Raw genomic sequence first — 13,137 nt, forward strand, 5'->3', positions numbered from 1 at the left:
GGCGCATTACGCTGCCGTTCATTCTGATCAACTCCAAAAAGGAGACAGTCATCGACTGCGAGATGGCGGAGGACAAGCAGGAGCGGGAGACCGAGACCCCCTCCCCGAGACCACACACACACACACACACACACACACACACACACACACACACACACACACACACACACTCACACACACACACACACACACACACACACACACACACACACACACCACCCGCGCGCGCACACACAGTCGACACCTGCCTCACGCCCCCGCGCACTCGCGCCACGCCGCCGCGCAGGAGATCTTTTTCAACTTTTCCGCGCCGTTCGAGATCCACGACGATAACGAGACCCTCAAGCGGATGCGGATGCAGTACTGCGCGCAGGCGAGCGACATCAGGGGCATGGTGCCCGAGGGGCTGGTCGAGTTCACCTCCAATTGGCACCAGCTTGCGGTCAACGCGGCGAGCGCGGCCACCGGCTAGCGCGCGCGAGGCGGGCCAAGATCTCCTTCGTTGGGGGGGGGTCGGCCGGGTTGCACCCGGGGCGGGGCTGCGCGCGCTTTGGCTGCGCCGCCGCCGCTTCCACACGCGACTAAAATGTTCAGGCCGATCGTCCCCGACGCTCAGCTGTCTCGGGAAGCGAAGACATGTGGCAAGAGCGTAGGGTGGTGTCGCGCGTGCGGGGCTCAGCCGAGGCGCGTCTCGGCGCGCCAGAGGGTGCGCCGCAAACATAAACGAGATATAAGTTTTTTTGTTCATCGACATCGTCTTCGTGCATGCACTCGCTTGCTTTTATTTCGGATTTCAAAACGATTTCGCTCCAGTCCAGCTCCAGTCCCCTGCGCCCTGCCCCTGGCCCTGCATCTAGAAAACCCCGGCTCTGTGAGATTCATGGAAAAAAGCATGAATACAGAATAGAGCCCCTGGTGGGCGAATTTAATATTTTTCTGCGTCAGCCGAGAGGGTTTGATGCGAAATGGCTGAGCCCTGGTCTGACAGCCTGACAGCAAACCCGGACAATGTGCCTGACAGTGCCCGACAGCCTGACAGCGCTGACAGCACTTTCTCTGACAGCCTGACAGCACGTATCTGACAGCCTGACAGCAGAGTCTGACATCAGAGGGGCTCCGTCGCTGTCAGGCCCTAACGTGACAGCCTGACAGCTGCCTGACAGCCCGACAGCACACAGTGGCCTGACAGCAGCGCTGACAGCCCGACAGCCCGACCAGCCCGACAGCAGCACAGACCGTACACAGCCGTGCAGCCTCTTTCTTGCGCCCCATGAGGGTATAACAAAACTATTACATGCAAAGACATGTGAGTGTGGTCCATGCAGTGTCATGGGATGGTCATGCCTCATGGGTCTCTCTCTCAACCCTCCCGCCCCACCTCTGCGCACTGCGGACCCGCGGCTGTGCTACAACTACATGGGATGGTCATGGGTCTCTCTCTCAACCCTCCGTCCCTCCCGCCCCACCTCTGCGTACCCCTCTCTAGCACCGGCGGCTGTGCTACTACAAATGAAGCTACCAGCTAGCCTTCTGGGGCCCTACAGTCATATCTTGTGCCTACGCGCGGCATCTGGGTGGGGGCGGGGTGGCCGCCGCCGTCTGTGCCGCGCTGCCACCCCGCCGCCGCCTGCGCCTGCGCCGCCATCTGCGCTCCCCAGGCGGACCCCTTCTAGGCAGAGTAGAGACTAGAGTATGTGTAGTAGAGTCCTGCTGGTCTCCTCTTGGCTCACAAGCTACGGTAAAGATGATAGGAGATGTTCACGGCACACGCACGGGCCCCCACACGGAGCCCCGGGTACTCTTAGCACAGTACTCGTCTAGGCAGGGGTTGGGTTGCGCGTGCAGCGCGCGAATCGGTTTCAACAGTAAGTACAAAGAACGTGGCCGCCCCGCCCTCCCATCCTCCGCTCGAGTGCCACCCCCCGCCCCCCAGCGTAAGAATTTCACAGACAACCCCCCCACCTCACTGCCCCAGCGACCACGCCTCGAACTTCTTGGGCAGCAGCTGGTTCGACAGGTCCTCTCCGTGTCCTAGGCAGCCGTGTTCGCCCTTGCCCCACGTGAAGACAGCTCCATCGGCGGTGCGGGCGAGGCTGTGGTATGTTCCCGCCGACACAGCGAGGACGCGCTGGCCAGCGAAGGCCTCGACCTTCTTCGGCTGCCGCTGCTGCTGCTCGTCGCCGTGGCCCAGCTTGCCGTAGAGACCATTGCCCCAGCTCCAGACAGCGCCGTCGGCGGTGACGGCGAGGTTGTGGTTGCCTCCGGCCGACACACCGATGACGCGCTGGCCAGCCAAGGCCTCGATCTTCTTGGGCAGCGGCTGGTTCTGCTGGTCGCCGTGGCCCAGCTGGCCCGCACCTCCATCGCCCCAGCTCCAGAGGGCGCCGTCGGCGGTAGTGGCGATGCTGTGGAAGTATCCAGGCGCGACAGCAACGACGCGCTGGCCGGCAAAGGCCTCGATCTTCTTTGGCAGCGGCTGGTTCTGCGTGTTGCCGTGGCCAAGCCGGCCGTCCTGTCCACCGCCCCAGCTCCAGACGGCGCCGTCGGCGGTGAAAGCGAGGTTGTGCGCGAATCCCGCCGACACAGAGACGACGCGCTGGCCAGCAAAGGCCTCGATCTTCTTCGGCTGCCGCTGGTTCTGCTGGTCGCCGTGGCCCAACTTGCCAAAGCCTCCCCAGCCCCAGCTCCAGAGGGCGCCGTCGGCGGTAAGGGCGATGTTTTGGTCGCCTCCCGCCGACACAGCAACGACGCGCCGGTTAGCAAAGGCCTCGATCTTCTTGGGCTGCCACTGGTCCTCCTCGTCGCCGTGGCCCAGCGGGCCATCGCATCCATTGCCCCAGCTCCAGACACTGCCGCCGCCGGTGAGGGCGAGGCTATGCGCAGTTCCTGCCGTCACACTCATGGCGCGCTCGCCGCCCAGCGGGGAAGGGAGGCGGGTCGACGTGTTGAGCCGCGTCACTTCATCGCCGTGCCCGAGCAGCCCTGGAACGAAGGACGGCGCTGAGCCACACGACGAGAGCCGCCCCTCGCCGTCGATGAAAAGGCTGTGCTGATGGCCTGCCGCCGCCTTCACCGGCGGGTTGGCCTCGCGCAGCACGGCCGAGTAGCACAGCCACCGCACGGCGCAGCCCTCGCCCTCTGGCTGCGCCGGCGGCTCGTAGCCGGCCTCTTGCAGGCGCAAGCGGATGCCCTCCAGCGCAAGCGAGGCGTGGAAGAGAAGCGAGACGGCCGCGACGCGAGCGATGTCGACGGGGTCGCAGCGGGAGATGACGCGCGCGAGAAGCTCAAGGGGCAGGTCGAGGAGGGGGCAGTGCGCGGCGGCGGCGGCGGCGGAGGCGAGGCGGCGCGAGCGGCGCCGTGGGGCAGACATTGCGAGGAAAAGAAATTGATCGCGCGTCACGTCGAGGTTGCCAATCGCACTCTCTCTCAAAATCAATTTTCTTTTGAGGGACCGGACGAAGTGCTGCTCGCGGTGGGTGCCGGTCGCCGGGGGCGCCGGGGGGGGGCGCTCACAGACCTCTTGCGCCCAAATAGCCAACAAAATGGTGTATCATCTATGCAATCACCGCAAAATGCATCGAATGCATAATGCAACGAAATGCAATCACGCGCAAAATGCATCGAATGCATAATGCAACGAAATGCAATCACGCGCAAAATGCATCGAATGCATATGCAACGAAATGCAATCACGCGCGAAATGCATCGAATGCATATGCAACGAAATGCAATCAGCGAATGCAGTTGTAAAGCAGGTGTAATGCAGGCGATGCATGCGAATGCAAAAAATGCAATGCATGGGCAAAACCCCTCACAGCGGCCGCCTCCGCCTGCCATGTCGTGCGCTCGGCGTCGCCCTCGGGCAGAAGACTCGCGTGCTCTAGTTGAGCACTTGAGCACTGGATAGGGTCGATTCCGCGTGGTACGGGACCCCTCGATCGTCTCGCCCTCCCTCTCTGCTCTAGTTTACTAGCGAGCTGCCCGAGCTCGGCGCAGTACTCGCGCAGTCGCTTGGCCTGTTGGCGACCGTTCTGCTCTGCATACGTGTCTAGTGCGCTTGTAAGACTTATGCGTCTCCCCCGCCACCATTTCTGCCAAGAAATGGCTACGGCCGAGGCGGAGAGTCGCGTCTCGCGTCGCGGCATACGCCGTATGCAGCGCCTCGGCGCACTGCCTGCGCTGAGTCTTTGGGAGTCTTGACACGATGCGTCCCGAAAGCGTGCTGCATGTTGTCCCCCGACGCCAGGAAGTCTACCGCGCCAACCAGCTTTGAGTGGGGGAGAGTTCCAAGGTCGCCCCCGCCTTTGAGCCGCCATTTCTCCGTCTTACTCACAGCTGGCGTCTGGCCGCTGAGCCAGATGCACGCGTGCCACTTAGCATATCGCCACCGGTATCTGGTCAGTGGCCCGACTCCGGCCTCACCCAACTGAAACTCGAAGCATTCATTAAAGATGCGAAGCGAGTACCCGGCGGTGAGCGGCGAGAGGATCTGAGCCAGCACACGTACTGGCTCCTTTCGCTGCTCTGCACATATGTACGAATAGACCAGGCTTTTGGCCATCGGACTCTGCGCAATTAAATCGAGCAGTCGACGGCCCCGTGGCGGCGTCGAGGTCGCGAGCGCGGAGCGGAGGCCGGCTCCAGCGCTGCTATCCGGCCATGAGCGCTTCGGTACGGCGGAAAGGGCTGCAGCCGTTGCCAGTGGATCTGGCGCGAGCGCGTCTAGCACGTGGTAGACGGCGACAGAGCCCGCCTGCATTAGGTTGCGGCGCCTCCAGACGTCGCGCTCATGTTTGAGAGACCCATGTCAAACCTGCGGTCCAGCAGCGATGCCGGTAGCTTGTGGCCTGCCTCATCCGTAAGAGGCACGCCGAGGGCGGTCAAGATGCCTTGGAGCGTCAAACGCGGCCGCGGTGGAGGTGGCGGCGGTGGCAGAGCCGGTGGCGCACTGCACGACACCTCCATTGGCTCGGGCGGTGCTGATCCGCTCCGCGTCTGCCGATACTGACTGTCGAGGAGAAGGCGAGTCCGGCTGAATCCGAGCGGCGCGGGAGCTTTGCGGTCGGCCACCGGCGTGGTCAACTCGTCCAGCTGATGCACCGGGTCGTAATCCAACTGGTTGGCGCCAAACGCGAGTCACGGCACCGCCCACCCTTTTGCGTCGTTATTTTGGCAACGAGCAAGTGGGCCGCGCCCGGCTGATGCTCCGCGAGGTAGTCATTCAGAGCAGACTGGATAGCACTGCCTCGGCCGTTGAGACCGGCCGCAGTCATCAGCGCCGTCACCTCACTGTGGTGGAGGCCGAGCCGCTCGGAAATGACATAGTCGCGAGAGACCCACTCAGGCGCTTCATCTGCGGCGAGCCATACGCCCTGCGGAATGGCAAAGCTGCCCGGTCGAGAGAGCACGCCGTTCCCGGGTCCGAAAAAATCGAGAAAAAATGGGTCCGCGTTTGATCTTGTGATCTCTGCAGTTCCCATGCCCCAAACATGTCCCCAACACGGGGGCATGCACTCCGCAGCCTCAAATCCCGCTGTGTCGCTACCCGTGTTTTCACACCCAAAAAGAAAGAAAGAAAACAGACAACCCAAACGAGGGATAGGGGAGGAGGACAGGGTCCACACCTGCACGAGCAGGATTTTGGAAGGACGATCAGGGGCACAGCCACAGGTGGGCTCTCCTGCTCCTGACAAGGGACACGACAGGCTCGCAGCGGGTTGGTGTACAGCGCATGTGCAGCCCATGTGCAGCTCAAACGCGCATGAGCTCGCCTTCCCCGCGCTACTCTCACCAAGCACCCACCACAGCTCCACAGGCGCGTGGCAGTTTTTGCGTAGTTTGCGATTTGCGTGGGCGACCCGCTGCGGGTTGGTGTACAGCGCTAGGCACCCCAGACCGCCGCCAGGTGCAGTTCACGGCGCAGGCTGTTGGTTCCTCATCTCCATCGGCGTGCGGCGACTGCCTTTTCCACTGCTGTTGCGGCTGCTGCGCGGTCACCCAGGACCTGAAGGAGGCCCACATCCGCGATCTGGGGTCGTCATCATCATCAATGTGCGAGGTCTGGAGGCGACCGAGATGGCCCGCTGAAGCGAGCGCACACCTCTCGGCGGCTAGCAAGCGATGTGACGTCCCTTGGCAAAGCAGGGCGGGCCGTCGCATGAGCCGCGCGAGGCGCGCGCCGCGTCCCGGCGAGGGGCGAGGACGCGGGTGGGGGGGGGGGGGGGGGGGAGACGAAAGGTGGGGATGCGGGGGCGGGCGAGTCGACGCCGCCAGCGTGGAGGGCACCCTCACGCGGACTGGAAAGAAAGGTGTAGACAACTGCTGAGTGTTTGTTTTGTCTCTGTCGCATGTCTGCCTGCGGAATGGGAAATCGGATGAACAAGCCCGAGTACGGGGTCGAACGGGGCCAGGCCGCACGAGGCGCGCAGCGCTTGGCCGCTAGGCGGTTGCTTGGGGCGTTGGCCGTTTGGGTTGATGCTTGATCGCGATTCGTGTGTGAAACTGAATGCCGCGGCTGCCGTGCGGCTGGGGCAGTGCAGAGAGAGAGAGAGAGAGAGAGAGAGAGAGAGAGAGTGCACTCCCTCCGGGAGAAGCTTTTTTGCGGCGTTTTATGTCGGCTCGTGCTCGCTTTTTTACTCTGTCCTGGACAGACGAGAGGGGCATGGGTTCATCGCCTCCTAACGCGTCGCCTGTCCCAATCGCCTTCACCTACACCTACGCGAGGCAGCCTCCCGGGTGCTGTGGCGGCTACTACGACGACCCTGCCAACACCATTCTGAGCGACGGCGTCAAGCCCAGCAGCATCACACGGTCCAACTGCGTGGAGTTTGACCTCTCCTCCCATGCCTACCAGCCGACAATTGACCTGGGAGATGAGTACGCGGTAAGCTCGCTTGAGCTTTCGTACGTTGCCGCGCCAGGCTGGGGCAAGTATGCGCCCTCAAAAGTGGCCGTCTCGTGTCTCTCGGCATCGGTGCCGCTGCCGCACCAGGCGACCTCGAGCGTAGAATTCTCAGACCTGTCGAACTCGGGCGGGCACACGGTCAGCGTTGACCTCACGCGGTGCGGGCGCGTGCGCTACATCACGCTCGAGCAGGTCAAGCCATCTCGCGGCCATACCAACGTCGGCGAGCTAGTCGTCCTCGGCTGGAAACACTCGTCACCGCCACCGCCACCTCTTCCGTACCCGCCGCGCCCGCCTCCGTGCGACTCATACAGCGCCGTGCGGTACGTGTGCTCGTCGAATGACGGCTCCGGCTATCACGGCTTCACGGGCAGCTACCGAACTTACCTCGGGCGGCCCGGCTCCTCCGCGGCCTGCCGCGCGCTGTGCGAGGCGCAGAGCGAGGCGGGCTGCTGCGAGTGGCGCTCGACCAACCACTGCAACTGGAAGCGGAATGCCCGTCTGTTCTACTCGGCGGGACACACGGACACGACGAGCTTCCTGTGCTCTGTTGCGCCGCCGCCGCCATCGCCACACCCACCGCCGCCGCCGCCATCGCCACACCCACCGCCACCACACCCACCGCCGCCGCCGCCACACCCACCGCCGCCGCCGCCGCCGTCGCCGTCATGGTTCTTCGACACCGGGGTCGCCGCCTCCCTCTCCATGGAGCCCCCCGCCATTCTGCTTCTCCTGATTCCGTTGGCCCTGGGCGCGCTCCTGGCGATGTTGCTGGGCTGCTGCATCATCCGGGAGGTGCGCTCGCTACGCGGTCGCGGTCGCGCGCGAGGGGGGGGGGGGGTCCACGTCACGCTCCCCCACTCGACTGTCGGGAGACAGCCCCTCTTCAAGCCGCGCGGTGAGTCTGCCCGCAGGCTCGCTCTCTCGAGCATGTTCTCCTCCGGCTCATTGCGGGCGCCGCCCTCGCCGTGATCGTCTACTCGTACGAGGTCGCGCTCTACTTCGGCGCCGCCCTCGAGTACAGAGGCGCCCTCGTCTACTCGTCCTTCGTCGCCGCCCTCTCGAGCAGCGTCGAGCTCGTCGCCGCCCTCTCGCTGGCGCGATCCGGCCGACGGCACGCGCGCGCACGTCGACCGCGGCCTTGTACCTCATGGCTGGCGCGGCGTCGGGACTCGCCCTGGCGGCCGTCGTCATCTACTCCCACTTGCCTGCCGGCTTCCTGTCCGACGTGGTCGAGCCGGGCGCGGCCCTCTGCCTGGTGCGAGAATGCAATCTGACTCCCAAGGCCTCTCCCCTCAGAGGACAGAGCTCTCCCACCCACCCGGCCCGCCTCGCAGACGTGTTCGGCGCTAGTGCTCGCCTACTACGCGAGCACGCAGTCCCGCCGCTGCCTCTCTTCGTCGGACGCTCTCATCGGAGTGCTGGGCCGTCCCGACGCCGTCGAGATGATTGTGCCGTGCGGAGTGCCGGCGCTCCCGTTGGCCGATGCCGACAAGCCCCCCTGCAGCACTCACATGCTTACACCTCAACCGCCGCCCGTTGCCGCAGGTGATAGTACCTCTCGCCCAGGTCACTCCCGCTCCAACGTCTGCCGCTCAGTCTGGCGCTGCCGCCGGCGAGGCGAGGTGCGACTTGGACCCGTCCTCCTCGATCCCAATCTACTCGCCGGAGGTGCTGTCCGCCCCGCTGCGCATGTCAGACGTGCGCATGGCACCAGCAATGGGGTCGCAGCAAGAAGAATGCTAAATACTAACGCTAAGTGGGCTGCGGGCGGTTTGGGGCGCGCCGCCGCGCCCCCCCCCCCCTCGACCCCCCCCACGCGCGCGTCCGACTCTCCGACAAGGGTTAAAACAAGGTTAAAAACACCTGGCACTGACACGCTGCCTTTGATTGGGGCGACCACCGGCAGTATCGTTGCGTCGTTCCGCGTCGGCGGCGCCGGCGCCGGCGGCAGTGCCAGTGGCAGCGCCAAGACGTCTTTGATGGCGGCGTTTGGCTTCTCGCGCGTGCGGTCCTGGTCACATTGAGCTGCGCATCGAGGAGGATGTTCGCCGCCTATCACAGATCGACATGTGAAGAGGACCACGTCGTGTTGAGCTGGGCGTTGAAGAGGAGGGTGCGGAGGGAGGGGAGCGAGGCTCCTTCGGCGGCGTTCTGCCGAGAATCTCGCGCCGCGCATCCTCGCTGAGGGCTGACGAGTGAGGATTGGCGTTCAGGTGCTGGCCGCACGACATCTCGAGCCAAGGCGCAAAGTGGGAGAGCACCTATCCACAGTCGCACGCGTGAAGCAACACGTGTGCACACCTCATTGGCGCGAGCCAGGGCGCGGGGAGTGCATTCGCTCCTCTCCTCGCGCCGCCATATCTCCCACCCCAGATCTCAGCCTCGCAGCTCACGTGCATGTGCGCGTGCCTCTGCCGTCTCCTCGCATCGCTCTAGCACGCCGACCACACATCGGCTCGCGCGGTGCAGCGTCCGGTCGAGCACGCCCACGACGTCCATGCTCCAGCCGGCCGCGCCGCAGCTCGCGCCATTCTCGGCCGTGAGCCGGTTCACGCGTGCCTACGACTCGGGCCATCTGGGCATCTCAGGGGGGGGTTTGCCCCCCCCCCCCCCCCTCGGGTAATGTCGGCGCGCCTCGTTGGTGCCGGCATCGGAGAAGAGCCGCAGCGGCTCATTGTTGCAGCCCTCCCCGAAGGTGCTCATCCCCGTGGCGAGCGCCTGTTCGCACCGGCAGCTGTGAGGAGTCGCTCATCCCGTGCCCGAGGCGGCTCCTCTTTGACGCCTCTCGCAGTTGCGAGGCGCTGTAGGAGGCAAGGTCCTTGACCTGCAAGGTGTGGTGGGAAAGCTGTTGCGCTGAGACGTTTTGACGTCGAGGCCGTTGCCCCGTCTTCGTTTCTTCTCCACCATCCGGTACGACCTGGCGTGCCGCGGACACTAGCGTCATGCCTGCCCCCTCCTGGCAAGCGTGTACGGGGCGTCTAGGAAGGCGTCTAGGATCTGTCTAGGAGGCGTCGAGCAGGCGCGTGCCAGCATGAGGCGACACGCGAGACCGGCTCGCGGAAGACCGTGAAGCAGTGCATCTGCGGGTGGCGGCGCCACCGACGTGGATGCCCTGCTGCCGGAGCAACGCCTTCTGCACCGACGCCCAGTACAGATGGCCGCCGTATACGGCAGAGAAGGGCGGGTGCGGAGGCGCGTAGCAGCTCTCGCACGGCACCCTGTTGGAGCAGGGCACCCACGAGGAGAGGGAATGCTTCTTGGCGGAGTAGACCATTTGAGTGCGGATGGTACTGCCGCCCGTCTTGCGCTGGTGGAAAAAGACAAACGGATGCTTCTTGTGCGTACGCGGCGCGGTTGCCACTGGGAGCCGTGCCGCCGCCTCTGGGGCGGCGGCCCCGTACATGGCGACCACAGCCTCCAGGCTGCCGCACTCACGGGCCCCTGTCCACCGCGAGGAGGCTGGCTGCGCCGAGCCCTGGTTCTTGATTGATTCCCACGCGGAAGAGTGGTAGGTTGGATGCTCCGGTGGCGACACGAGGCGGCTGTCTCCCGCATGAGGTGTTCGATTTACTTGGATGGGCGGCACTCGAGGATGCAGCGTCATTGGCGCGTTAGGATGCGTAGATTCTCCACCAGCTGCGGCGAGGACAGCGAGGCTGGCGGGCTGCGGAGGAGGGAGTGGTGGCGCCGTTGTGCGTACGAGCGTGAGACCCACCCAGCCCAACACCGCGTTGGCGACAACAGCGATCAGAAGGGCGACGGCAGAATTCAGAAGGGCCGGGCCATGTGAGCACGAACGGCGCGAAAACGACACCGATGCGACCGAGCTTGAGCGCTCGAGGCGTGGCCGGGAAGAAATTGAATATTCTTATCTTCTGCCTTGCCTCCGACGCTAGAGACAGTCACCACGGATACATACGTCCGTGGGAGTGCCCCCCACCCCCACCTGCCCTGCTTACACAGGATAGCATGCCCCGAGAACGGCGACATTTGGCGGGGGGAACCAGGGAAGGAGGTTCGGGTTAGTCTTTCTTTTTTGTCCTTCTCGAGGGAATGTTCTCTCGGCTTTGCTTTATGGCCCTTTCCCTACGCGCACCCCCCAGGGCTAGGGCTCTCTAGCCCGTGTAACCCGAGATGCCGATCAGGGCTTGACGACCCACTGCTTCAGCCTCCAAGGTTTCAAGCGCGTGGCTACGCCGACCCCACTCACGGAGTGGCGAGATGAGCTTTAGAGAGTCTTAGTCTTAGAGTGCCTTTTTACTGCTTACAAAAAAGAGCAGCAAAAATCACGGTCGATCACGGGATCACGCGCAGCGGCTCCCGCCGTGATGGTGCACCACCGTCGGCCGCTTCTCCCGAACACCGGCGCGTATGCGGCACGAACGGTCACGGTAACCGAGCTGCTGCAGCCATCGAACGTGGGATCCGGCGCCGCGGAACAGCTCCGTCGCGTGTTCCTCGGCGAGCTCGGAGGACGCGTTCCATTGCAAGTGCTGCGGGCGGAAGATTTGGAAATCTGAGTGCACGAGCGCGCGCGGACACGATCGTGTGCACCGGACGTCGGGGTTGCAGTTGGCGAGGATTGCGTGGACAGCCGGCTCTGACATCCAACGTGTGAACGCGTTCGAATCCACCACGTGCACGTCCGGATTAGTCCGAATCACCCATTCGTAAGAAGCGAAGTGCGCTCGGGCGTAGATGATCGCGCGAATCGCGCCCTCCTGGTGCCGGTCGGTATTGGGCTCGACAGCGATGTAGTGTGTTCGCCCGGGTATGCGCTTCACGGTCTCATTCCACGCGTGCGACAGGCGCCGGTTGCTGTACACGTGAATGTCGTAAGCGCTGGTCCACCGCGAGGTCCAGAAGCAACGGAGCGCCGAGAGGTGCGCTTGCGAACCGCTGGTCGTCATGTAGATGAGCCTGGCCATGGCCGAACCGGCCACTTCAAGCAGAGAAGGGGAGGGAGAGAGGACTCGCTCGCGAGCTCAGCGGCGAGCGGCACGTCGCTATCGGCGTCTTGTTCACTCTCCCGCCCTCCGATGACAACTGAAAAAAGGGTTTTGTTTTCTCGCGACACCGCAAATTGTAAAGAAAGAAAGAAAGAAAACAGAGACCGGGAGGGATGGGAGGACGGCACGCCGCCACCACACAGGGATTTTAAGGAGAGGAGTGTGGTGCTAGCCGTCGCCCACCCATCCGGCCCGCTGGGTGCGCTTCTCAGCTCCCCGGCCCTGGATGTGAGGTTGATGACTGCACTCCAAGTGCTCCAAGTGCTCGGCGCCCATGGCCTTCTGAGGTTTCGTACTGATGACGTCCTTCTTGGCACTTCGGGCGTCGGAGAGAGAGAGAGATTTTTTTGAGAGAGATTTTTGTTGTTTGGCGTCAGGCTGTGAATCAGGCTGTGTGTCTTGTGAGCTTGTTTGTGTCTGTGTGTCGCTCGTGCGTGTCGTCATCATCTGTCCAGCGTCCACCCATACCGCGTTGGTGTCCAGTCCGAGCCTGACTGTTCTCCACCTTCCTACATACATACGTCGGTGTGTGCGTTCCGTGGTGTCTCATTCCCTCGGTATGCTATATAGGTTTCCCGAGCTGAGACCTCCTTTCCATCGCAGCGTCTCTTAATGGAAGCCTTCCCGCTGGCGGGAGGTCCCCATGCAGCTCGAAACCTGCTCGACCCTTATATTTTTTGTGCACACCTGAGCGGGCTCAATTTTGCACAGGTGCTCCTACACGAGGCGTGGCCGGAGTAGAGACGGCACCGATGCGACTGAGCTTGAGCGCTCGATGGTAGGCTTGAGCATGCGAGTCCTGTGGGGAAACGACGCTGATTAGACGATGCTGCTTGGGTCTTCTCTCTTCTTGGGTCTGAGCATTGCGGTGTGGCAGAGGGAGGGAGAGAGAAAGACAGAGTTGGTGCCTTCAAAGGTGGGTTGTGATGTGAAACGCGGGAAAAGAGTGCGAGAGAGTCGCCGTTTTCCGGCGGCTCTTTCACCTTGCCACTTGGGAAAATAATTCTTCTTTTCAGCGTCGCTTAGGCGGCTCCGGTGGTGAGCCGGTGTGTGTGCCAGTCCGCGCCAGTCCGCGCCCTTGTCGTGCCAGTGTGCTGTAAAAGAAAGAAAGAAAGACCAGTGTGCTGTGAGCGGAGAGGCTTGCGGTGTAAGAATTCTTTTCAGCTTGCCTGCGACGCGCCGCAGCTCACACGCGCCGCTCGCTGCCGCCCGTCTCGCAGC

General features: G+C 63.5%; 2 protein-coding genes across 2 annotated transcripts in view; both read left to right on the plus strand.

Moving 5' to 3' along the window:
• Positions 1-750, plus strand: part of EMIHUDRAFT_448439 (hypothetical protein) — a gene marked incomplete at its 5' end in the record, with an annotated part of 2,402 nt that extends 1,652 nt beyond the window's left edge. The window contains one exon of the mRNA XM_005762015.1: positions 287-750. Coding sequence (XP_005762072.1) covers positions 287-472 — 186 coding nt within the window. The 3' untranslated portion in view covers positions 473-750. The remainder of the gene's footprint in view (positions 1-286) is intronic.
• Positions 751-6,640: 5,890 nt separating this feature from the next.
• On the plus strand, positions 6,641-8,769 carry EMIHUDRAFT_432929 (hypothetical protein). Its single transcript, XM_005762016.1, has 5 exons — positions 6,641-7,501; positions 7,568-7,699; positions 7,819-8,162; positions 8,242-8,373; positions 8,453-8,769. Coding segments are annotated over exons 1-4 (1,317 nt in total). The 5' UTR covers positions 6,641-6,661; the 3' UTR covers positions 8,243-8,373; positions 8,453-8,769.
• Positions 8,770-13,137: the final 4,368 nt, after the last annotated feature.

Source organism: Emiliania huxleyi, assembly GCF_000372725.1.
Source record: "Emiliania huxleyi CCMP1516 unplaced genomic scaffold EMIHUscaffold_7, whole genome shotgun sequence".
Classification (NCBI taxonomy): Eukaryota; Haptophyta; order Isochrysidales; family Noelaerhabdaceae; genus Emiliania; species Emiliania huxleyi.